The 26,662-nt window shown below is 35.0% G+C and overlaps 1 protein-coding gene across 1 annotated transcript in view; it reads right to left on the bottom strand.

Moving 5' to 3' along the window:
* RYR3 (ryanodine receptor 3) overlaps window positions 1-26,662 on the bottom strand; it is a 230,975-nt gene that overhangs the window by 132,021 nt on the left and 72,292 nt on the right. Inside the window, exons 13-26 of the mRNA XM_085323331.1 lie at window positions 23,395-23,563; window positions 22,371-22,506; window positions 20,753-20,848; window positions 19,947-20,065; window positions 17,200-17,333; window positions 15,616-15,857; window positions 12,054-12,246; window positions 8,467-8,683; window positions 8,149-8,253; window positions 6,539-6,642; window positions 6,007-6,090; window positions 4,300-4,459; window positions 3,647-3,794; window positions 737-942 (exon numbers count right to left, since the gene is read on the bottom strand). Of these exons, the coding sequence (XP_085179457.1) occupies window positions 737-942; window positions 3,647-3,794; window positions 4,300-4,459; window positions 6,007-6,090; window positions 6,539-6,642; window positions 8,149-8,253; window positions 8,467-8,683; window positions 12,054-12,246; window positions 15,616-15,857; window positions 17,200-17,333; window positions 19,947-20,065; window positions 20,753-20,848; window positions 22,371-22,506; window positions 23,395-23,563 (2,113 nt within the window). The remainder of the gene's footprint in view (window positions 1-736; window positions 943-3,646; window positions 3,795-4,299; window positions 4,460-6,006; window positions 6,091-6,538; window positions 6,643-8,148; window positions 8,254-8,466; window positions 8,684-12,053; window positions 12,247-15,615; window positions 15,858-17,199; window positions 17,334-19,946; window positions 20,066-20,752; window positions 20,849-22,370; window positions 22,507-23,394; window positions 23,564-26,662) is intronic.

Below are 26,662 nucleotides of genomic sequence, written 5' to 3'. Positions count from 1 at the left end.
AATGTGTAGCAAACAATTTGGTTTCTGTGACCCAATTAAGTAATTACAAGACTCTTAAGAGTCTTGTACAAGCATCTTAATTCTTTGTTTTTCTTGCATCTTCTTCTTTCAGAATCTCAAACTAATTCACAATACCGCTTTGAGGTATATTAATTTAATTAGTATCCTACTTATTCATATACAGAAACTAAAGCATCCTGAGTTCCATAATATGTAAACAGTAATTTGGAGCCTGGATGATAATCAATGTTCCTTGGACTCCAATTCTTCTATACAGTGTCATTATCATCCTTCCTGTCCTTTAGGAGTTAAGGAGTTAAGCTTGAGAAGAAAGCATGTGCAGAAAGCATAAAAGAGAGAAAAAGGAAAACAAATCTGTGGCTTTCTCTTCCAGTCACTGAACAAACATTCTTATAGGTTTTTTATTTGTCACTTGCCATTCATAAAAAAGCAAACAAATTCTGAATTCTGTTCTTGTTTACAGGAGACTTCTTTTTCTCCATTTGGTATATGGAGATGGATCTAAAACAATCCACTTTTGTTGGCTTAATCAGAATGCCCACAACTGAAACGCAAATACTATACAGCATTGAACAGAGCTCAGAAATGCTCTTTATGTGAATCAAAAATATTCCAACAGTTGATCTGGAGAATATAGAGGAAATCTTTATTATAGTTCTTCTCCTAGTTTTTTTAAACACAAAAATAATTCAAAAAATAATAAAAGGGTACTGACTTTGCTTCCTTCAAAAACAAATGCTTGGTCATCTGCTCCCAATTCCACATCAGGTCGACATCCTGGCCTGGCCCAGCCAACACGCATATCTCCACCTGTCACAGCTTCAAATTCAAAATACCACTTTCCAGACTTCACTGCGTAAGACTTTTCTACTCTGAAAAAACGGATCTTGTCAATGCTGACTTTTCCCACTGTTTGGTCAGCTGTAAAAATAAACAAATGGAGGGGGAAAAAAAGTCTTTTTAATTAGATAAGACCAGAAATACCACTCTTTATCTTTTCAACTGTTCCCATTGYTTTTCCTCTTTGAAAACAGCTATTACGTACCATTACATGTTTCAGAACAACACTGTATAGTGTTCACTGTATTTATAAATTAGGATTTGAAACACACTTGATTTTTTCACTTTTATTCCAATGAAAGAGCATTGGTATATACAAAAATAATTCCTATTGCATTATTTTTGAATCAATATTTTAAACATGGCCCTAGAAACCTTCCTAGTAAACTTCCGATATGGAGGGGCAATAATCAGTATTCAGAGGCTTGTTCTATAATCAGATGAACAATTATCCACTACTTAGAATCAACTGACTACAAAGTCTATCACTCAGTACAGAGCCTCAAACACAGAACTCAATAGAGGAGGAGCCCTCWGAAGTTTAAGATTACTACAAGCAATAAAATCCAATGCAACAATGCAGTAATACAATACAAAAAAATATAGAGTTTAGAACATTTTAAAAATTATAGAATAGAAAAATTACAGAATACAGATTTTTTAAAGTACTTCTCTCTCTCTACTTCAAAAAAAAAAAAAAAACAGATGCTGTGGAAGTGGAAAAACAGATTACTGAAAAACTACTGACAAGGTAATACTACAAAAGTTTTTTTCTTTTTTTTTTTTTTTTTTTTTTAAAAAAAAAGGAAGAACTTGAAGGAAAAATGGGTTCAAGCTGTTTCCCATCTATTTCTTACTAATATTAATAATAGCACATTTACTTAAGACAACTATAGGCCTGTCAGCCTCACCTCCATCCCTGGAAAGGTGATGGAACAGCTCATTCTGGATGTCATCTCCATGACATGGAGGAAAAGAAGGTGATCAGGAGTAGCCAGCATGGATTCACCAAGGGGAAATCCTGCTTACCCAATCTGATAGCCTTCTTTGATGGAATGACTGGCTGGGCAGATGAGGGGAGGGCAGTAGACATCGTGTCCCTTGACTTCAGCAAGGCTTTTGACACTATCTCCCATAACATTCTCCTAGATAAGCTCAGGAAGTGCGGGTTAGACAAGTGCACAGTGAAGTGGATTAAGAACTGGCTGAAAGGCAGAGCTGAGAGGGTTGTCATCAGTGTCGTGGAGTCCAGTTGGAGGCCTGTGGCTAGCGGCGTCCCCCAGGGCTCAGTACTGGGTCCCATCCTGTTCAACTTACTCATCAGTAACCTGGATGAGGGGACAGAGTGCCTCCTCAGCAAGTTTGCTGATGACACCAAGCTGGGAGGAGTGGCTGATACACCTGAGGGCTGTGCTGCCATTCAGAGAGACCTGGACAGGCTGGAGAGCTGGGCTGAGAGGAACCTCCTGAGGTTCAACAAGGGCAAGTGCAGGGTTCTGCACCTAGGGAGAAATAACCCTAGGCACCAGTGCAAGCTGGGGGCTGACCTGCTGGAGAGCAGCTCTGCAGAGAAGGACCTGGGAGTGCTGGTGGGTGACAAGCTGACCATGAGCCAGCAATGGGCCCTTGAGGCCAGGAAGGCCAATGGTCTCCTGGGGTGCATTAGGARGAGTGTTGCCAGCAGGTGGAGGGAGGTGATCCTGCCCCTCTACTCAGCCCTCGTGAGGCCTCATCTCAAGTACTACATCCAGTTCTGGGCTCCCCAGTACCAGAGAGACATGGAGCTACTGCAGAGAGTCCAGCRYAGGGCTACAAAGATGATCMGAGGGCTGGAGCACCTGCCCTATGAGGAATGGCTGYGAGAGCTGGGCCTCTTTAGCCTGGGGGAAGAGAAGACTGAGGGGAGATCTTATCAACGTGTACAAGTACCTGAAGGGAGGGTGTCAAGGGGATGGGGGCAAACTCTTTTCAGTTGTCCCATGTAACAGGACAAGAGGCAATGGGCAGAAATTGAAGCACAGGAAGTTCTGCCTGACCGTGAGGGGGCATTTCTTCCCTGTGAGAGTGATGGAGCACTGGCACAGGTTGCCCAGAGAGGTTGTGGAGTCTCCTTCTCTGGAGATCTTCAAGGCCCGCCTGGATGCAACCCTGTCCAACATGCTCTAGGTGACTCTGCTGAGCAGGGAGGTTGGACTAGATGATCTCCAGAGGTCCCTTCCAACCTTACTGATTCTATGATTCTAAGATTCTGATAAAAAAATATCATTAAAGGATATTATCCTTCATTATACTAGAACTACTAATGATTATCTCTGACAGATTACAAATGCAGTCCAGAAGAACAAGAGCTGTGAGATATGTGACTACCTAAAACTAGGAGAGCATTTGAAAAATAAACGTACATATATTTCAAGCTTTTCATATACCTCGTAAAGAATTAAGAAATGCATGAATTGCCTCAGGTAGCTAACTCTGACATCATAACGCTTTAAACTTTTTTCCAGACAAAACCCAATATGTTCACCCACAGTACAGATTTTTTCCAATCTAAAAGTCAAAGAAATTATCATTACCAAATCATCAACTACAACAAATCTTTTCAAAAAAAGAAAACAAAACCCTAAGTGATATATATGTCATTTGCATCCTTCATTCAAGTCCATTACCAAAAACACACTAGCATTAGTTAATATCTAGTATGTTTTCCTTATCTATTTCAGTGTTTTAACTTTTTGTCCCAGCATTGTGGAAAAAAATGGCCATGATTTTTGTTTGGTTTACATACCTATTTCTTGGTCTGGTGGCTCAATACTATAGCCATAGCCTGCAAACGTCCTAACAGCTTCACGGAGGCTATCTCTGTTTGATTTTTTAGTACGTTCATCTAATAATGCATATGGCACTAAGCGAGGATTACGTTTRTTCTTAAGATCCTAAAAGAAATTGCAATAAAGAACATCAAGAAAATCGTGTTTCAATTTCACAAAGACATATACACTGAGATAGGGTGAAGCTGAAATAATACTGTAAGTTACTACAGGGAAGACACAATATTGATAAAGAACAGTTTCATGAATGCAAAGTCAGTCAAGTACGTTAAATCCAATTGTTAATGATAYTAAAAACCTACAGACTTAGAAAGAATTAGAGAGAAGTATGGCAATACACTCTCATATAAAACTTATTAATATGCTACTATCAGTTTAGAAGACAGAATAATCTGCCTCAGTTACAAATCCTGCAGCTGCAGCACTGCAGGTCTGACAACCCACTCACACCTGCATGATTAAGGCTTTTAATGCTGTTCCAAGTTTTCCRGAGTTTCCATGACGTGATGTCCAACATTTATTCTATTATTTAACAATCCCAACTAACATGCAAGAAAACAAAATCTCACATTCCTCYCTTATGCCAAATTACTCTAAAAACAGTCCCTACCTGCTGAATGCCATAGGTCCATCCTTGTTTTATTCTGTCTTTTGCCCAGACATTATGTGCATTTTCTGCTAGTTTATCAACTAGAAATTCTTGAGAAGGTAACAATTTCACTTCAGAAAGATCAAGAGGGGCAGGTTTATATCCATTTGACATCACATAACTGTAAGTCAATAAAGGACAACAGAGAGTCAAGATACCCCAATGATGATGATTAAAATTTTCTATATGGCATTCATAGGGTGGTATCCACTTTCTCCCCCACTTTTTATTCTCCTACTCTCCATTTCTTTGTGAAAATCCACACTGTGTTTGGTCACTGACAGGGACAAACTGTATATAGCTGAAAATCTCATCTTTCATCTAATTGCAGAAAGTCTAATTAAATGGAACTCAGATCCATATGTAGGTCTCTAAACAGTTGTTATGAAAATAACTTTTTAATGAGTACACTTTAGTATTTGCATTTTAAAGACATCTTTGTTTTAAAGAGCTGTGTGATGGTCCATCAAGACATTATTTTTAAGCATAGGATATGATTGTATTTTAAGATATAATATTTTTTAATACAGTAGCCTGCAAAGTTTACATGTTATCATTCATTCCAACAGAATTCACCAAAGCATATTTTAACCACTGCTTTTCCCACTTTTCTGATGAATAAGAAGTTTAAAACGTAGTTTAAATATTATTCTGTACTTGTAGTATGAAATCTTGTGAAAGGTTCTTTTTGCCCTTTTAAAATTAATGTCATCAAACGGATCAAGATTTCCATCTCCCATACCATAAAATATTTATTTGACTACTATTTCACTCCCTTTACAATCCTAATTTTGTTTCTCACAGATAAAGCTGCTTCAAGAAAGTAGACATCTTGTGAGATGATAAACTGATGGGATATGAGAATAATCTGATTCGTTGTTGCTGTCTTGAAATGTCATTACTCCACAAATGTCAGCAGTTTAACCTGCCCGGGGGCACTACAGAATTCCCCATAGACAAGGCTACAGAGAAGTGATCCGTGATTCATCTTCACCAGTTTTGGGGTCCTGCTTCAAGGTCTCTAAACAAAAATGTTCAGCTACTTCAGTTCCCCAACTGTGAAGTAAAAAAACCCAAAACACAGAGAAGACAATAATCTACCCCATGCACTTTTCCCAGAAATGTATGCCATTTTAAACAACTTTCATTTTCTAGGTTTTGTTTTTCTCGCACTTTTTCCTGTAGTACAGGATGGTTAAAGAATATATTAACTATGTTTTTAATTATATTATGTGTATATGTGGAACAAACTTTTTCTCTGATGGAAGTGAGGTAGACGTAAAAATTGAAAATCAAAGTTATGGGAGAAGGATAAACACTTTAGATTGGTCCTACTCTATTTTGCTATGTGACAGAAAAGCACTAGGATACTGCTTCTAATTTTGTAGTATCTATTCTAAGATCGTATAACATTTAAGTCACATGCAGTCATATCTGTATGTAGCAATYTGGATCTCCATGACTCACTCCATGAGGAGATGTAACGCCATCAGTATTAGCAGTCAGTAATCATCATAGGCAAGGTAATGGACCAACCACATGCTCTCTAAATCAGCATTCACATGGAGTTCATTGTAAGTATTTTTTTAAAATAACTTTACAATATTTTTATTTAATTAATACTCTATACTTACAAAAAATATATGATCGTTATCATAAGGTACATACTTTTTAGGAAGTTTAACTTTTTTAAGATCTTCCTCAGCTGCTGGATTAGCATGAACAATGTGACATCCAAGGGCCAAAAGGGTTCTATCAACACAGAAAAATGGCAGTAATAAGATACAATGTTATAGTACTTGTCTCCTTTGCCTTTTCCATYTGTTTTGTTTTCATTATAAATATGTTTTCATTACAAAAATATTAAAGGTATTTAAAGTCATTCAAAATAATGGAATCTGAAAACCCTTCAAAAAATCCCTTCAAAGTGTAAAAAAAAAAAAAAAAAAGTAAAAATCAGAGTTTTGAAAATTATGCCAGTTTGAATAAAGCCAACAGGATTTGGTATTGTTTTCTTATTTGTACCTCTGTAGACACAGATTTCTACAAATCTCTCTAAATGTATCTCTGGAACTCCTAGCAAAGCCAGCAGAACACATTTTGAACTAGATATTCTAACTGGCTAGTATGCTTTTAAGTCTTAGAACAGTATAAAGTGTTGGAATAAAAAATAAACTCTTCYTTTAAATTTAAAACTCACTTTAGGGTTTCTGTTGACATTTGTAGATTATAGTTCTTCTCTGTTTCAGGTAATTTTGAGAATTCCACAAGACAAGGATGATGCCTTTTGTTATCATCTCGTATCTGTAACAAAGTAAAAGGAAAAAATATTTTCCTGACATCAGAATCAGGACAGAATCAGACCAGTATCAAAGGAGCAAAAAATGTTTAATTCTTTGCACTAGTAAAGACATTGTAAAGAATACCATTTATCTTTGCTCAACAACAGTTATTCATCATTATACATACGAACTTTCCCATGATTCATTTACATTGTCCACTGTAAGTACTCCCTGATAAACAACAAAATACAATAAAAGTCTGGATATTTTGTATGTTCTGTATAAATACACAAAAAACAAAAAGCAAGTCTGAAAATTCAATGAACATTTCTACTGAATGTCTGTGTAACAGATTGAGAAACTTTGTATAATACAATCTGCTCTATTGTACGCATTCTGATTCAAAAACCTCAAAGAATCATTTGGTAATGTTTTCTAAATTCTACCAAAATAATAGAGCACCATATTCCTTCTCTGATACCATCCATGTAAGTTTGAATGAGTATCTGAAGCTTAACTTAACAAGTTCTTTCATTTAACATCCAGTGTTTCTATCTTGGTGGCAGTTAAGAGTCTAGGCACCTCACACTCAAGAAAACTGCCCAAGTTCAGAAAAAGCTCAGAATTTCAACAGCAATGATACTCTAGTATATAGTAAGATAGAGCTCCTATTGAGGAAAAAAAGGGGGGTAAAATAAATCCAACAAATGAAAATCACAGAGGATAAGAAAAGGAAAAAGAGATTCTTTTAAAAGATACATGGGATGTAGTGGTGATTGCCATATGGCACACCATCCCAGTAAAACTGAACTTGAAAAGCAGCAAGGTGAAAACCCCTAACTTCAAGGCAGAACATAACTTTTAGAAGCTTATATTGCTAAGTAAAGTTACCAATTCTAGTATAATTGTTGCTTGAATACAATATACTTAGCCTACATTTTTAACTGTTTCTCATTTCATAAGACCTATCGGACAGAGAATACCTTGTCATACTCATTCAAAAATGCTAATTAAATAGTCTTACTCCCTTCAAGTTGTTAGGTTCTCCCACGTCATAAGGSTTCACTATAATGATAAGTTTCAACTATAACTATATTTAAATAAAGAACTTTGAAGAATTTAAGTTACTGTTACAAAAGTTAACAAACCTGGCCTTGGTGTTACCAACAGAAGTAGGTTTCCACGTGGAACTTTTCCCTTAGCACCTAGGTGATCCCCAGCACCAAAGAGCTATTTGTGTGGTTACTCACTATTGATATGAATTTCAATAGAATTCCAGTTTGATCTAACTAGGAAGTTTCTCAGTGAAGATACTTATCTSAATGGTTAATTATTCATAGTGCTAAACTATTTACCTTATTTATATATGAAATTTGTCTTGTAATCACTAGATAGCAAAATTTCTTTTTTTATTAGGAGTTTACAGGCCACCATTAAATACTCTGCTAAACTTTCAAGTCCAGGTTTTCCAACAGGAGGTTTAATCTGCTATGGGTGTCTGTAGCCAGTCAGGTAATTCACAACTCACCTTGCCATACGTCCAGCCCAGTTCTATTTTATTCATTCCCCATAGCTCATGGATATTTTCAGCTAGTTTGTCCCTGATCTTTTCAAGATGAAAAGGAAGAGMAATCTAAAAAAAGAGCATAACAATTCCATGAATAAGAAAAGATTCTATAGTTCCCATCTCTTGTAAATCCAGAATCACTTAGTTCAGTTAAATACAGCACAACACACAGGTGATGTATTAACTAAGAAAGCAGGAAAGCTAGCTTAGTCTTTTTATTGCCAATTAAAATTTTGTTAGGATATATTTTACAATYCCATTATTGTATGCTTAAAATACCTGACTGGTGTCAATCGGAGAAGGGATAAAGGAAGCTTGGGACAGGAATTGTGTTGTACCCAGCAAATCCCTCACTCCATCAGAATCTCTCTTATATTCTTTCACCGGTTCAAGTTTCATCTTCTCTTTTGGAAGTAAAGCTTCGTAACAGGGAGCATAGCCAGCAGGAGGTAGAAATTTAAACTCTCCATGACGTCCACCCAGGAGGAAACGAACTCTGTGCAATTTAYAGTGAAGAAATTACATTCTGAAATAGTCAGCATATACTAACATGGTAAAAAGTCAATCAGTAATTTATAYATTTATTTGTAGAGCATCTATAAAAATGGTGGTTTATTTCATGCCTTAATAAGCACTTAAAATTTACCAAACATTAATATTAGCAGATTCTACCACTAATATCATAATCTACTAACTATATTTTTGAAAAATTATTTTAGTCAAAACAAAAATAATTATTCAACACGACYATGTCCTTTCAAAAATGTACTACTTATTTAAAAATCAAATGGCTGTAAGCTGAGTGATTTTTAATACATTTAAATAACCCGGAAACACAAAACAAGTTTAATTTGGACTGACACTCTAAAAATCCAACAGAGACTACTTATATATCACTTGAAATTGTGAAAATAATCTTCTGGTGCATTCATGCAGATAAGAGGATATGAAATGGTACACAAGAATACACTAAAAACAGAGAATATGGTGAAACTAAAGGCACCATAAACTTACAGAAATCAAGCAAATAAAATTATACCAAATACTACAAATATGAATGAGTTTCAAAAGTATAAATAAAATTCTTATTATACTCATAAATTTTTCTATTTCTCCTGGGATATATGYTTTTGATAGAGATGTAGGGATATATTAGGAAAAACAACAGATGAAAAACTGTCCAACTTCATATTTTGAGCCTCTTTTAAGCAAAGCCTAGAGGTAAATAGCCACAGAAAACTAAATACAAATGTTATCTCCAGGAAATAGTCTATTCTTTTCTTGTGATGGGGTAACAAAACCAATTTTTACTTACACWTCTAAAAATATCAGAACTATCAGATTGACAAGTTTCTTTGCCTCTGACTCTGAGAGTCTTAACAGACTCTGTGCCTCTCTACTTCATGTTTTTAAAACCTGATTACTCAAAAGCAGCTGTGTTTTTTTTTTCTCATTTTAAAATAAATGTCCAAATTTTTTCCTCTGAAAAATATGTTTTATGTTGAGCTTTGGAAAGAACCCTCCCGAAAATCAAATATAAAGCCACGTAATTCCTAAAAACAGCCAGAAATACATAAACTTTAGGTTTATTGCTATTCTTTTTGCTTCATTTCTGAATTGGGCTGCACTTACTTTCACTAAAAGCATTCTTGCTAATCTAGCTAAGTATGACTACCATTGTAGCAACTACGTGTAGTTTTCCTAGTTTGAATGCCAAGACTATGTTAAATAGTTAATGCTTCTCTTTTGCTTACTGCAAAGTCTGTCTGTGAAAGACAGACCCCATGGTAACTGCATTTAACACACCACACTTTTAATAACTAAAAGCACCCAACATTCACTTTTAAGACTTTTCAGGTTCRCATTTCCTAAAAAAAAGTTGCGTTGGACAGCTGATTCAAACTTTGTCTCCCATTTTACTTCTCTATCTCTGTCCTAACAGAGCTTCAAAGAGAKGTTAAAAAATCTGAATTCAAGGGAAGAAAATGAATTCTCGGTACAGAGTTGCTGTTTAAATTCCCTGATTATTTGACTAGCCATATTGTAGTACTACAGACAGAGCTCATAGTATCCTTTGTAAAGGAAGAAAAAAAATGGATAGAGGAGAGAAAAGGAGTAAATTGAGAGCAAATGCCTCTCAGTTGAGGGAAAAAGCAGAATGAGGGATAGTGTGGGCAAGCAGATGCTAACAAGAATTCAGAGCAGAAAAACTGGTGTTGGAACAACGAAGTAGATCAGGAATCAGACACCAAGAGAGGCCACCCAAAAACAGAGGAACAGAAAAGGGACAAGAGCAGCAGAAACAAAGAGTCTGAGTCCAGCAGCGAACACTCTCCTCCACAGCCAAACGCAGGATTCCAACATCATAACGTTTCTCTGACATCCACAGATGCAGAAGACAACTTATAACCTATTATTGCTCTCAGCTGGTATTAACTAAAAGGACTGATGTTCTCACAAAATACACAACATCAAATAAGAACAAAGAAAAACCATCATAGTAGTTGAGACAGATACCTCAAGGAAAAAAAAGTAACTAATATTTTCAAAAGGTCTTGTACTAATGCAGCTACATGTTAGGATCACTTCCAAGCAAAAAAATGAAACTCGATCAGTTATTAGCCCTTTCACAGGTCTCCTTTATTCTGTTTGGTCTTTGTTTATATTCACCTGACAGTTTGTCTTCCTCAGAAGACCTCAAAAGGGAAAGTCCATAGATGTTAGTTTTCAGATTTACTTTATCTCAGAGACACCAAGCTTTTTTTTTCCTAATTACTAATTGTGTGAATTATTTATAACATGATCTTTCTTTCCYTTATTAAATCTATTAAGAAATCTATGAAATCTTTGTCTATTCTGTCTATCATCACCTAAGAGCACAAGGTATTAGAAAAACCCTCCTTTAAATAAAAGCCCATCTTTTWAATTTTTTGTTTCCTCCACCTCAAACTCTCTCCTCTCTCCAGATTATCCCTTCTAAATTTGGATATTTAACAYGGATATTGGAATCTAGACCATTAGCATTTTAACTGAGGGAAAAATCTTCATAGCTTGTCTATATTTTACACGGAAATCATGCTCAGCCTACAAAAATAGAAAAATCCCAGCCTTTTTTGCTGAAGAATTCTCCTTAAGTCTTTCCATCCTACAGATGTTGCCAGTCAACAACAGCAATAAAGATGTTGCCGGTGAACTGAATGGAAATTGGTCATKTAATGACAACAGTGCAAGAGCTAGTCTTTTGTTGCTGTGTTAGCTTTGTTATGCTAACTCATATATTTTGGCTGCTTAAGCAGCGTGACCTTAGCAAAACATTTTCTGAGCAAAGTAAAGGTAAGATAACAATTGTAAATTCATTTTTTTATGATTTCAGCTGGAAAAAAAGGTAAAGAATGGATAACATTAGTAACAAGATTCCAAAACTGCTTCTCAGCACTGCTTCAAGTYCCCTACCATGATTAGGGTATTGAGTCTCCACAATGATTCAGTTTTTTTTTTTTACTTCCTGCTGAGATTGCCATTAAGAATTTTAATTAGTGCTAAATGTGGTACTGTGTTTCTGATTTAAACTTTTTTCACTGATAACTGGATTGAGACCAAATTAATTTCCCATAGGTCACCAGATACCCATCAAATTATTATTTTAAAACACTGTGACTTGGTCAAATCACTGGGCTTACATTTTACCTGAAGCGCTCCCTAAACAAAATAATGCTTTTCTGCTWGCTTCCCTTCTCCCACCTGAGGGATGGGCAGAAGCAAAACAACAGATTACATACAATAAATCATATATAAAATCAGGAAATTGTCTGTCTGACCAAAAAAGCGAAGAAAACAACATTAAAATGAAGAGACATAGTACTTACTTTACACCTGCTGATAAACTTACAACAGGAAAGAAAAACCCTTCTATACTGAAGTTCTCAAACATTCCTTGTACAGGCTGTCCATTAATGCGGAATGAAATGCTGGGCACACCTAAATCCAAGCAGCAGCTAACCACATCGTCAGATGCCAACAAATGCTGATTGACAGATGCCACAGCTCTGGGCACTCGACCTAAGAAGAAAGTAATTAGAACCTTTAACCAAACTCTCCAGGTTTAACAGTGAAATAATAAATACGTTCCCTCAAAAACAACATCAAGTTTTGGTTCTCAGTCGGAAAAACACGCTCTCGCCTTCCCTGTGCTTTGTGAATCGTTCTGCTTTCAGAAAMACAAAATGAGTTAATATTCTTCAAACTGATATGTAGCGGAACAGTGCATGAACTGAGCAAATCACTCAAGACCTCATGTGGTTCACAATACAGAACRTGCTCAGCTGAAACAATGTGAGCTCACACTGTAGCCTAATACAAGAGTACTCAAGCATAGTAAATGATGTTCCTCCGCCTTGATAAAGCTAATAGTGATACACTAAGTCATTTGTTTCTTTATTTGTGAAATTCAGGTTTTCATRTGTATCGTAACTAATTCCACATGTGGATGGATCAGGACAGTATAAGGCTTCCAACAGTTACCACGAGCACAGAATTCAACGGATCACACCTGTAAACTGTCATGCTTTAGTGTAGTAGTCCAAAACATTCCCTCCTCCTCCCCTTCCCAACCAATTACCATGCATTGAGAATTTATTYGAACCTTCACCTGAGGGTCTAGCACCAAGTACTACTAGAACTTCACCTATATCAAGTACTACCAAAGACAGGAAGGACCACACATTTGATTCAGTGCAGCACTTACTGTTTAACCTGTATCAATACACCTGAGAACATGACTATTAGTTGCAGAAGCAACCTAGCTGGAAAGCAACAGCCTTAGCAAAAAATTCGTTTATAAAACAAGTATTCTGTTTCTGTTGGTATACTGATAAAGACATTCAAAAAAGTACGTTTTGAACAGCATGACAAGTGCAAAGTACATGGGGAAAGAGGAATGTGCTGTTCACGTCACACCCACTGACAAAGTCCGTTGTAGTCAGATGCCCCAGTCCTCTAAAGGGAAACATGAGAAGAGGATTCTGGACCTGRGATTATAGCCAATATCCAGGTTTACAGTAATAAATACCAGGAGGTAAAATGGTATACTGCGTTTTGAAATAATGGATCAAGGCTTCCATAGATCAGGTTTTCATTAATTCTATCAAATACAGCCTCAGACTAAAGACAAGGAGCTTGGCATCCCCCAGGCGGGGGGAATGGCACTCCCAGCCGCGCACACGACACGGCAGTTGTCATTGGAGATAGCAGTAACAGTTAACAGGAGAGAATAGCATCCGTAGTTATTTACTGACATGCGTTCACAGGTAACTGCAACTGTCCAATCCCACTTGAGTATCTGGGYGTATTTTTAATCAGGGACTATCTTCTCAGAATTCCTTTCAAAAAATGTTTCCCTTGGAAACATTCTATGATAGCTGTAAAGCAATTCTAATTAATTGGTTAATACTATTCCAAAATTGTAGTCTTTGGGACTTCTTAAGAACAAGCTAGTCAACTACATGTTCAGGACAGTTTAAATTGATTTAATTTTCCCTTACTGCAGGAGAAGAGATTTAAGACCACCTTCCTAATGGAAGGTTCCTAATGAAACCTTCTGTGGTTCTGTTATTAATWTTGTGATAATGATTTCTGAAACCATTTCTAATGGAGTATATTACAGATGCCTTCCAGCCTACTCCCTAAAATCATTTTTACCTTCTGATAATTGTTCACCAGGGCTACAAAACAAAGTTGAATTATGTGTACAAATATACATATATAGATATTTTACGCTCAAAATCTCATGCTAGAATAGCATTAATATAATTGAACAGTCAAATGCTCTCATACCCTAGCATGAAGTATAAGAATTAAGGTGAGAAAAATCTAATTTAGTGTATTTAGGTATATGATTTATAATACAACTTTTCATTGCATGATCCCACATTATTCCTTTCTGAGCAATTAAATAGTACTTAGCAGTATATAGTACTTCAAGGTTCTGAGAAACAYGAGGAAATTTATAATTTTACCTACAGACTTTGAATGGTGTGCAGTAAATAAAGCACTAGTCACAAACCGAATAGGGTAAAAAAATAACAATTTCTGACTTTGATCCTAACAAGCATCATCTGCCGTATGCAAGAGAGATCTGGAAGGAAAAGTAATATGCTACCTCGTAATTACAGATTGTACCATAGTATGCACACAAAAGGACTGAAATAAATTCACAAAAAGCCCTTAATGCCTTTTTCCTCCACACTTCTGAATGGCTGGTTTTGCAACCTGATTCTTTAAATTACTGTTCTGTGCAAGATACCTCAGATCTTAAAATTCCAGACTGAACAAAACTCAGTCATATGCTTCTATAAGGACACTTACATGATTTATTAGCAAAACTAATACTAGTATCAACAAAGTTCTACTGCATTTAGCTCTCACTTGTGAATTAATGGTACAAATGCAGCAATATTAGAATATTATTACTCATATGGACCTGCACTATATATAAGAGAATAAATCAGTTTGCCAGTATGTTTCACAGGCACTTTCTATCAGAAGACGAATGAATCTCAGGTATCTTAGTTCCAATCCAGTCCCTGGAAGAGGAAGTGCCTGGCTCCTTTGGATCTGTGTCCTCCCAACTGCCCTTCCCTATTTCCGGTTCCTTCGTCTCATTTTCCTCATTTAACCACATGTCACTGCCTGGACTTTTCCGACTGTATATGTTGTAGTTCCTGGTATCCATTAACTGTCTCCTTCATAAACTGAAAGTTTAACTACTCACTGCACTGCAAAATGAGTCTCCTAGATTACTAAACAAATTAAGAAGCACTCCTAGTAAAACTTTATTTTTTCTGCAAAACCTACTTTAGATAGCAAGGTGTTTGACAAATAATATTTTTTTTGAACAGCATAGCAACTATAGGTTTTCCATTTGATCTTGGCACCACAGAAATCCATGTTCTAAAAATAACAAAAGTTCTCAAAATAGTGTAGCAATTCTTATTTTAAATTTCCCAAATTATCCTTTATGATTAGATTTACTAAAATGTATATTAAATTTATTAAACATTAGTAGATGTAAGGATAACAACGTCATTTAACTATACACACAAATTAGAAGAATACTACATTATAGAGATCCATATGCAATGAATTTGTCCAGTATCACTACGTCCATTGATTTTGGACAGATACACTTAAGTTAATATTGATCTAGAGCTACATGCAAAACCCACTCTGAAAATGCCATCAAAAGCATGAAAATAAAAGCTATATGCTAAACATAATAGGCGTAATTCAATATTGGTTAAAATTTCAGGGAAGAAGTCCCATGTAAAATTCTGAATAACCGCACTGAGTTTAGAATTAAGCTCATGTAATACATGTAGAAAAGGTAGATAACTGCRTAACATAATAAAAGAAACAGAACAAAGTACTCACCAGACCACAGATGAAGGCCATCAAAACCATAGGAGTACAGGTCATCACCAACACCATTGCCTCCCCATCCTTCTCCACCACCAGGATAAGGGGCATAACCTGATGTAGAGGCCCATCCAACTCGTAAATGGGTGGGCTCTGCCGTCAAGAAGGGATCAACCTGGTCAATTATTAATTCAAAGTACCACTTCTTATATTGTGCAGAGCCCTCAGCAACACCCAAAAATATGTTTGGCCTTATGCTAAAAAAAGAAAATATAAGCCAGTTAGTGTAAAACATACAATGYAACATATGTTATATTGTCCTATACTGTTCCATTTCACTTTGCAAATACGATACAAGTGTAGATATCCACACTTCACTTATAATCTTTGCTTTAATACAGTGACCCATTTTATGACTTTATAGAGCAGCTTTAGAATTATCCACTTATTAAATGGAAAAAACAGCTTGCAYTTTTCCATTTAATATCAGAACACACCTTACTATCACAAAAAGTTCTCTCAACAATGCCATCAAGGACAAATGCAAAGTCCTGTACACAGGATTGTCCATCTCCTCCACTGGTAGAGGCTGCAGACAGACTGGTTGGATAGCAACTCTGGACTGCACAGTCAGCAGTTCATCCTGGCAGCGACGAAGGCTAATAGCATAGCTCAGCTGCATTAACAGSAGTGTAGCCAGCAGCTKGAAGGACTTCATTATTCCCCTTCACTTAGCACTCTGCAGACCACMGCTAGAATATCCAGTTTCAAGCYCCCCAACAGAAGAAGGATATTGATAAACTTGAGTGAGTCAGGTGGAGTGCTACTAACATGGTCAGGGAGGTGGAGCAYAAGAACTGTTAAGAGAGGCTCAGGAAACTGGTCTTGCTTAGACAGAAGGAGAGGGCTTAGAGGGAATGTAATTGTAGCAGCAGTACTTTAGAGGAAGTTGTGCAGAAAATTGAGCTGCATGGCAGAAGAATGAGRTGCAATGGTCATAAACTGAAACAGCAGGTTTTGACTGAAAGTAAGAAAAAAAATCAGTATAAAGTATTGGAACAAGTTGCCCAAAGYGATTAGGAAACCTCTGTTCTTAGGATTTGTCAAGATCTGGCTTAACAAAGTTCTAGGCAACTAAGGCCTAGGTATGAATTCAGTGTTGATCCTGCTTTGAAAAGGATGTTGAACCAGAGACCTCCTGAGGTCTCTTCTAATCTGTTTTACTCTATGATCAAAATCAGCATAGAGATTGGGTGAAGATCTGTATACCTCAAAATTTAGGCTAGAAGTCATTAATAAAACTAGATCCGTGATTCAAAAATCCCATTAAAAAAAAAAAAAAAAAAAAGAATACCAATTTTGTCTTAATTATATAAATCAATAGTGTTGTTACTTTCAAGCCCAGTTTCCAGAATAACTGTCATCTTGCTAGTAATACTGAATTTTTAAAAAAGTTAACACTTAAGCATTTCCTGAAAAGTCAGTGTCTGACTAGGAAACAATGGAACATCTCTCAGGTKACAGTATTTTCTTACATTAAGTACTATAGACACAGCAGTTCAGGTTTTTCTAATATAACAATAAAACAAGTCACAATACCTCGTCACATCATTAATCAAACGTGTTTGCAAGAGTAAGTCTCTTCTAGGCAGCAGATTGTCACAGATCAAGTTCTGATTGGCTCGAACTGCAACTTCATTACAGAGACAGAGAGAGCAAAGGACATCGAGAACCTGAAAAAAGGTCAGAAGACAGTCAGGCAAAGGAAGCGTTTTACATATACACAGTAATTCAATTGTTAATTTAATTTACATTTAGAAGAGACATAAAGCATTGGTACTCTTTTCTAAATTCTTTTCCACAGACATGGACCAAATGTAGTCTACATTACTGACAGTGAATATTCAATATTAGTGGAACACACATTCACAATACAGGGTTTGCAAAACGCCTTAAATAACCTTCCTTTGAGATCTTTTATTCTCATGTCTAATAGAAGAAAGGAAGGCTAGAGCAGCTGTATGGCAACACTTTACAATAGCTCTTTCATCAAATCCCATTAMAAATTTGAAATATAAAGTTAAATTTGTTGAGAAATTTGCTGTGGCCCAAAGAAYTTCCCAAGCGAAATTAAGTGGACGAGTCTCAGTTGCAATCCCCAGGCTGTTTATGAATCTTTTCTGAAATCATGATTTCAACGAAATAATCCATTTATATTTAAAGTGAAAAACATTTCAAAGAATTTATTGTAAAGCCAGAGTTTCAAAAAGATCTAATTCTAAAATTTCAATTCTCTTTTTTTTAGTCACAGTCTGAAAMGTGAAAGAGTTTGTTATATATATATTCTCCCACAAATTACTGATTAGGGTACAGTTCTGAGCAAAAGATTTTGGAAGAGAGAACACAGTAACATACTGTCTACTTCTGAGAGACAAGGCTTCTCCCTTTTTCAAAAATGGAATCCTTTTCCTGTCTTCACTTCCAACTGCTTCAATTTATATTTAATTCAAAAATATGTAAATAAATAAAGATTCTTTCTTTCTACATGACATTATTTTGTCTATATGTTGAAACGCATATTCCCAGAGAAACTTACAAGGTGTGTTTGGTCTTTAACAGGCAAGCAGGGAGCAGAGCCTGAATGCTCTAAACTATTACAGACTCTCCCAAGACAAAGTACCATCTTCCCTCTGTTTATTACCATTGAAACTGTTGTCCAACTCAAGAAACAGTAGAACAGAACATTTATCTCAATCATTCCTATTCACTGTCCAGTGCATTAGCACAAACCCACACTCCACAGTAGCCAATATATTGCGAACTCCACCATGTCTCAGCCCCTTCATTTTTCCTGTGACCACCTCTGGAATACTACCTCTAGGACAGAGGTAATAACTTAAATAATTGCAGTAGAACTGATCAGTATTCAGCTCTCTTACTAATTCACTCATGAACATTAATTCGTGAGAATCAACAACTCAGTATTTACACAGAAACTTTCTGAATAATGTCTAAGCACACAGTGATCATACCTCTCACATAAGGCTTTCTGTTAAAAAAAAAAAACAATATTTTTAAAGACAATTTTGGAATTGATGCTATTGTCAATGACATTATTGTCTTTAAAATACTACTGTTATTCCCTAAATCACAAGATAATTTCTAATCCGGCAGAAAACAAGATATTGTGTTTACAAATAAATTACTTCATTACTTACTGGTGCTAAGTCAAAGACATTACGGATGGAAAAGCACAAATCTGTTACCCAGCATCATTCTTCTCCTGCATACAATTTTTTCCTTTTCCACTTTAAGCTCTCATTATGTCTGCATAAAAAGATGTTCCAGCTGAAAGGTTCTCTCTTCAAGAGGCTTGCAGAACACAAACAATTTTCCTAGCAGCTAAATGTAGTAAGCTAAACTTACCACTTTAAGTTCATTTTTTTATTGTATCTACTTACATCAGTTCCTACTCCTTAATTATCCTTAAAAATACTTTTCTCCTTTTTCATATTGGTAGTTGGTTAGCTCTCTTTATATTCCTTCCTTGTAAAACAGTAATTTCCACTCACTAAGCATTTTTTATGTTCTTCCTCCAGTTTATCAGTGTCTTTCGAAATAAGATTCCAACGGAGGAAGGAAACTGACATCATTCATACACCACAYTATCCCCTCCTGCATGTTCTGATGTCATCCTCACTGCAGCCAGAACCTGCGTTCACTTCTTCTTCTGGCATAAGTTGAGACCTAGCTTAATGTGCCTTGCATATCGATGTCTAGCTTAATTTCCAACATTATTTCTAAGTCTCTTTGGGTGTAACTTTTTCAGTTTTCTTCCTTCTTTTTAAACCTGAGTTTTCAGATATTTTCATTTTTTCCTCATATTTCCATTTTATTTTGCTGTTTTCTGCTACCATTACTAAAGTCAGGAATTACCTCATAGGATTTAATTCTATCTGTGTAGAGATCAGTGGTAGTTCACTATTTCTGCATAACCCTAGAACAGTAGGGTGCAAGCTACTCTGTCCAGTTTTTTACAGTCAGCAAATAAAGTACTTCACTGTCTCAGCATCCAAAATGATAGGTACAACCATTCTAATGAGTTAACAATATTTCTTAACTTGCTATCTCCTTGTCATGCCTATCTTGCTGTATTTGAAACAGAAAAGCACTTACACATTACACATTAATTTTTTATCTCAGCAAAGCAATTTTTCAGACATACTTCAGTGTTATTTTATTCCTTTAACGRTACTAGTATCATATCTTCCATGCAGAGAATACCATGGCTTTTTTTCATAAGTTACTGAAAGATTATCAATACACCCTTAGTTTTACAAACATACCTTGTAATTACGCCCATGTTTATCCAACAACGAGATAATAGATTTGATATGCTCTTCAGCTATTAAATTTAAAGCTTCTGGGCTTTCAATCAAGATGCAGTGCAACACTTCCAAAATACCTGTATGAAGATCACAGTAATAACATCATGAAATAATCTGCAGAACTGAACACAATCTAAAAGCTTAGTAAATAATACAGCATCTCAAGATCTACTGTCTTTTCTAATAATATCTATTAAAAGTCTCRAGCCTAAAAAGAGAACACTTGAGTATTGATATGACTATGATGTGAACTGCATTAGACTTAAATGCATTACGAAGCTGTTAATTTCTGATTTTTTGATAACAGACACAATTTAAAAAGCATTTGTGAAGAAGGCGAGTTCTTCTTCAAAGAGAGAGATACAGTTTTTAGTAGGGAACACTGTGTGGTGTTGTGACCTTTTCCTGAACCTCTCATAGTGCAAAAAATGCTTTTATACATATTTGTAGTTTTGCCCATCACCTACTCCTGCGTTACTTGATAGTAATAGAAAAATACTGCTGATACTGTCTAACCCAATTAATTATTTTACTGAAGTMATTTGCAACAATGATTGGATGTGAAGTTGCACATACCAAATGTATGAAATCAAAAAAATGACAAGAAACAAATAGTTTTGAAGTAACTTATTTGATTAAAAAAAATGCATAATATGTATTTTCTAATGCATATGTTTAAAGCTAAACAGCTCTGACATGTAAGATGTAACACAGTTAAGTATGATGTATTGATARTTTGTTTACATTTATAAAGTGAGTCTTACCTGAGGAAGATTCTAATCTGTCCAATTTACTTATTAGCCAATCAAGGTTACTAGAGAACTGAGTACAATTGTTTCTGTTGCCACGAATGAGAGCAGCTGAAAAAAAAAAAAAAAGAGAAAGCATACTTTTATAATGCTAGATTTTTTAAATTACCAATGTTAATTATGTATATTTTAACATAATAATAAAATAAAAATAATATATCCTCTTGTCCATGAACCAAATAAATTTTATCTATTTATGAGATATCACTACACAGACTTCGTTTGAAMTGTGGAATCTCAAGAAACTAAAAAGGGAATCTGAAGGTTTTGTAAYTGTTTTTTCAATTTACATTTTGCCCAGCTCAGAGATCGTATTTGTTACCATATGTGAATCTCAACAACTGACATAACTTCTAAATAGCATATGCTTTTTGAAGTACCGGCTCAAGTGCAGGTGGGATACTGCTCTTTAGCTCCATTTTCTGATTAAAATATGTTATAGAGTGGATAGCATTCAGCAGCACAGAAAATGTTATTTGACTTCACCAAAAGTTTAGCAGCAGTCAAGTTTTTAAGTAATGTTGGATTTTTTTCTCCCAGAAATTGCTGCTGATCACAGAAAAATAGTGTATTGTATGCAATTGTCAAGAATTTTTATTAYGAAGTATGTAACTGTATAATTATTTATTACAACAGAACAGTGTGTTTAAGAACTACCTGCAGAAGAAAATCAGAACAACATGTGAAATGGCCTAAATAGCCCAAAAAAGGTTGTTTCTTCCTACTTTTCTTATATCGTAAGACTGAAGTAAAATGCAGGCAATCATATCATCACACTGTCTTAAGCAATGGGAGGATTTCAGCAGAAGCACCTCTGCTTCTGAGTTATATGACTAAYCTCATGCTTGAAAGCCCACTTCTGGTTTATTTCATTCTTGACCTAAATTTTAACTTGCTTATTTTACTGTGGCTATGGACTAACTTTCTTAGTAATGAAAGTAGAATGTATCTAAAACTCCATAAGCAGATAAGGGTCTCCTTTATGAGGAATTAYGCTATTTAGGCATCAAACATCTAATTTACAGAAGTACATCAAATTTACAAATTTACAGCAGATACACATGCATCTACTACTTTTCCACAGAATTTTGACCCTACTGCAACACAGGAGGGATTCATTCTGCAGAGTCTAGCACTGAAATTGAAAAATTATTTTACTTTTTATTTAATTACTGTTATTAAGTCTAAGTGTCCATTGATAAATATGGATTTTGCAGATCTAAAAGTCCTGAATATTAATTTTAGGCTCCTCTTTATCTTCATTTATAGAGGCTTTTTTCACATTTTTCTGAATTTTTAAAATTGTAACTCAAGTCTACTTGCACACATTTTTAAAAAAGAGATATAAATGTGGCACGCTACATCAAAGTTCTTTTTATTTTTCTACTGTATCATTACTTTGTAAACTCTATTACCTATAATATATATCACTAAATATTTACAAGAAATTGTGTGATTAGCCTGATATAATGAATGACAAACAAGGCATTCTTCTGTGGTGGAGAAGCAGCAAGTAAAATACAAGGAATATATACCCTGATTTTTCACTACAGGAGATTATTAGAGAACTTACCTAACAATTTGTAAAGGAGATTCAAAATTCCCTTCCATGCTGTACCATTTTCTTCTATTGCAATTCCTGCAAAGTGAGCTGCACTATTGTAGTCATTTAAGCGATCAATGCAATTCAAAACTAGAGCCAGCATTCCCTAAACACATATAACAGAGAGGAAAACCAACTGTGCATCAAAAGGCATTTGTTGTTCTTTCAGTACATTTTCTATTGTATGCATTTACAAGGTTTATCATCTTAGATAAGGAACTATCATGCTTACCAGACTTGAATATGTATCTTTCTATATCAAAGTCATCCCTTTTAGAGAATGATTCAATACTATTCCTTTCTTAGCTAAGTGTTATGGAATAAACAAATCTGTCAGGAAGACTTAYAATTTTTGTGAACAGAATCTTATTTACATAGTTTAAATTCATATACAAAGCAATTTCTGTTGATTAAAAATGGTACTGGAAGCCTGCAAGCAGTTTAAACATGTTTAAAAATACTGTAAAATATATTTTCTRTGTATACAGAAGCATAATTATGTTTTCAGGGAGTAGCAGTCCTAGAATTATACARTATATATCCTTCTCAAAAACTAGCATTGGCCCAGGTTCTAGAGGTAAAAAGTTTCTGTTTCATACCCTGAGGGACAAGCAAGACATCAAAAATAAAATCTATCACTGATCCAGGTTTTATGGTCATTTGGGGCATCCAAACTGTATAGTTTCAGAAAGAGAATTTTTTTTTTCTGGTCGTAATGGTATCTTTTAATAACAGCACTTACTTAAAGATGCTGAGAAGAAAAAAAATATTAAGACCACATTTTAGCAGAGAAAGCTTTTGGGCTGGGACAAATGTGAAAGTGAAAAATATGTAACAATTTATTATATGGCTTCACAATCTATTATAAAATTCAGCTATACATCTTTACACAGAAATTTTACATATGTCTTAAAAATAACATTTAGATTCCTCTCTGTGTTTGTTACATGATATACTTAAAATTAAAATAATGCAAAAATTCCTCTCTCTGTACCTCTTCTTTGAATAGATTTTGTCTGTTTTTSAGTGAACGAAGTTTGCTTTGCTTATCTTCATGTTCCAGTTCTTCTTCAGGAGGCTGGAAGTAAGTAATCAGGTCTTGCAGAGTCTGAACCATCTCCTCAATAGGCAGGGCAATGGGTGATAGTGTTCTATTATTTCCACTAAGGGAAAACAAAAACCAGAAAGAGTTGCAGCATTGTTTTCACAAAATAATTTACAGTAGTGCATAGCAGCCTCTTTTCTGATCAAAATTWAATTGGTTCTTGTCATATATATAACATAGGATACAAATAACTGATCTGAATTGCAAATCATCCGAATATCTACTATTTGGGTGTCCAATACTTAGAGCTCCCTGGAGTAGAATCACAGTTCATCTTCTGCACTGACATAAAGAGAGAAAAAGAGAACAAAAAAATGAAGAAATGAGGAGAAAAAATGAAACAAAATAGTAAGTAGAACAATGAAATAGTGATACGATACAGTGAAGTCGTATCTTAAAGTAATTGATCCTGTTTAGATGCTTTAAATCTTATTGATAATATGATAATAATATACAGATGGTCTAAAATAGTAGCAGTTATTGAAGCTATACACTCCCAGCTTCTTAGACAAAGGATATAAAATAACATGTAATCCTAAACTGCTTCTGCATCAACTCTATATAGGAAATAACAAAGGGTATAATTTAAAAATACAATGCATTTCAAAGAACTTCAGGTCTTCATAAAACAGTAACATTTCTTTCCTGTTCAAGCATTTGTTCAAACTATCTTGGGTGACAATCTGATTTTTTAGGTTCTGAGTCACTATTTAGAGAGTATAATCTAGAAGGACCTGACTGATACCTCCTTCTCTGGAGATCTTCAAGGCCCGCCTGGATGCAACTCTGTCTAACATGCTCTAGGTGACCCTGTTTGAGCAGAAGGGTTGGACTAGATGATCTCCAGAGGTCTCTTCCAACCTTACTGATTCTGTGATTCTATGACAGAAGTGGCTCTGTTTTTAGGAAATACAAGAGAGTGGTGTGGTCTCTTGTGATACTGCATAAACAATGTTTTAAACAAATAAACATCTAGAGAGGGTTCTGTGCAAGCAAATTCTTAAATATAAACTCATTTTTCTTTATAACCTATAATCTATTACCTCTCTAACAGAAAACTCTCTAAGTCAATGGTAATTCAAGTGAAAGAAATAGGCAGGCAGTAATAAAAGGATGACTGATCAATTATCATGATTAAAACTTTGCAAAATAATATATAAAAAGTCTCTTTAGAAGAGATGGTAAAGAAGAGAGAAAATACTAGTCTGAAACGCCTGTTGTCATTTTTTCTCACTTAAATGTTAGTCATTGTCAGATTACACAAGCAGAAGATAATTTATGAAACAATGAGGCACATAAACCTCTACAGTTTAATAATTCTGCATTAATGCTGCCTTAAAATGTGAAATGAAATGCAGAAATTAAAACAGCTTTTCAGAAAGCCAAAACAGAAAGTCCTCATTGACTTTCTGTATAAGGCTTTCAGAAACTTGGGTCACTCCGAGATAGTAAAATCTGACATTGCTCTGTTCCATTTAAGATATATGAAGATAAACATGCGGAACAGCATTTGTCTCAAATGCTCTAATTTTTTTTTCCTTCCATTACCTCTATAGCCTCCTAGTAATATTAAACATACATCCAGAGAAACCAATGAAATGTTTTGTGGCTGTTAATAAACATAGAACCAAACAACATAAAAACAAACAACAAAAAAACTAAACTAAAAGCCTCAATACCTGAACATTACCAAAATCTAGGAATATTCAGAAGAAACATTCATACTGAGATGAAAGATCTGAACACCTCCTTTCTAGAACACTTGTGTTGTCTAGTTGCCTCTTTGCATTGCTCCTCTACTCTTTCACTAGACTAAAGCGACTTGCATTGCAGACTCTTGATTTCATTATATATTCTTACAGATTTATCTCATCAATTATAAATGAACATATATAGTCTTTTACCCTATACATCCTTAGATTAAAAAAAAAAGATAAGATATAGAAGAGGCCTCATGAACGAAACATCTTGCTGTCTGTTAAAGAATATTTTCTTGTAAGTTTAGTAATGCAAGACAAATGTCATGACTAATTTAAGAATAAGAGGGGGAAAATACAAAAATACAACTATATACATAAGACAGTTTTCATGACACTTTCCTTCACTTCCTGAATTCTAATGCCTTTATCAGAATAGTCAGTTTAGACATATTTTTATTTACAGTCTCAAATTTATTGGGTAACTAAAGTCTGATCAAGTTAATCTAAATTGGTAAGTGACAGAAAAGCTGCAAACAACTTGACAAGTCAGATGATATACAGCCATTGAACAAATCTTTTTTAGCCCAATATATACCTTCAAGGGAACTGAAAAAAACTTAAGCTGAAGTTAGTGTGGTAACAAAGTGAAAGCAAGGCCAATTTCAGTTCAGAAACATCTTTTTTTTAATACAAATAATATTGTTTATATACAGGCTTGAATCCCCAAAAGCCTGCCAAAAACACCAAGATCTCCCTAAAACTGGAGATAAAGTTTGATAAACATGGTATGTTTTCTTACTGAATTTGCCATTTGTTCATTAAAATTCAAGATCTCCTGAGGCAGATAACRGCTCTTTGAACAGCAATACAGATTTTGATAGACTGTCTTAAATGATATCATGTCCAGCATGTTTGTTTTTGCTATCGGCTACAATTGAATTTTTCTGTGTAAAGGAAAGTATTATGTTACTTCATATGTGTGGCAAGGTCATTTGGCAACTACTTACTAATTACAGCTCCGTATATGATCTTTTTGATGAATCAAGATTATGACAGAGTAAGTCTGGTGTCTTACTAAGTTCCCTGACTTTCTAATTTTCTTTGTAGTAATGAATCCATGCCTAGGGTATTCATATACTGCATATTTCATAATGTCCTGCTGTGAAAAGGTTTTGGTCTTTTGACCTGTAGAAATAGTTGTGACTGTTTCCAAATTAGTTTTGGAATTTTATTACACAGTTAATGGAACAGCCCAGCCCCAGATCATTCTTACTAAGGTAAAATTACTAACATCATCGCCCTCCARTACAGCAAAGATTTCGGAAAACACAATTCAGAAGGTAATTCTATTGATTTTATTCCAAAATTTTAGAATTGCACCCTAAGCTATTCCTTAAAATCAGATATAGCTATTGTCTCTCTGCTGTGATGTTGTGACTTCAAATATTCTTAAAACC

This window comes from Rhea americana, unplaced genomic scaffold, assembly GCF_003343005.1.
Source record: "Rhea americana isolate MKP2758 unplaced genomic scaffold, rheAme1 scaffold_84, whole genome shotgun sequence".
Classification (NCBI taxonomy): domain Eukaryota; kingdom Metazoa; phylum Chordata; class Aves; order Rheiformes; family Rheidae; genus Rhea; species Rhea americana.
This window is presented reverse-complemented; position numbering and strand designations above follow the sequence as displayed.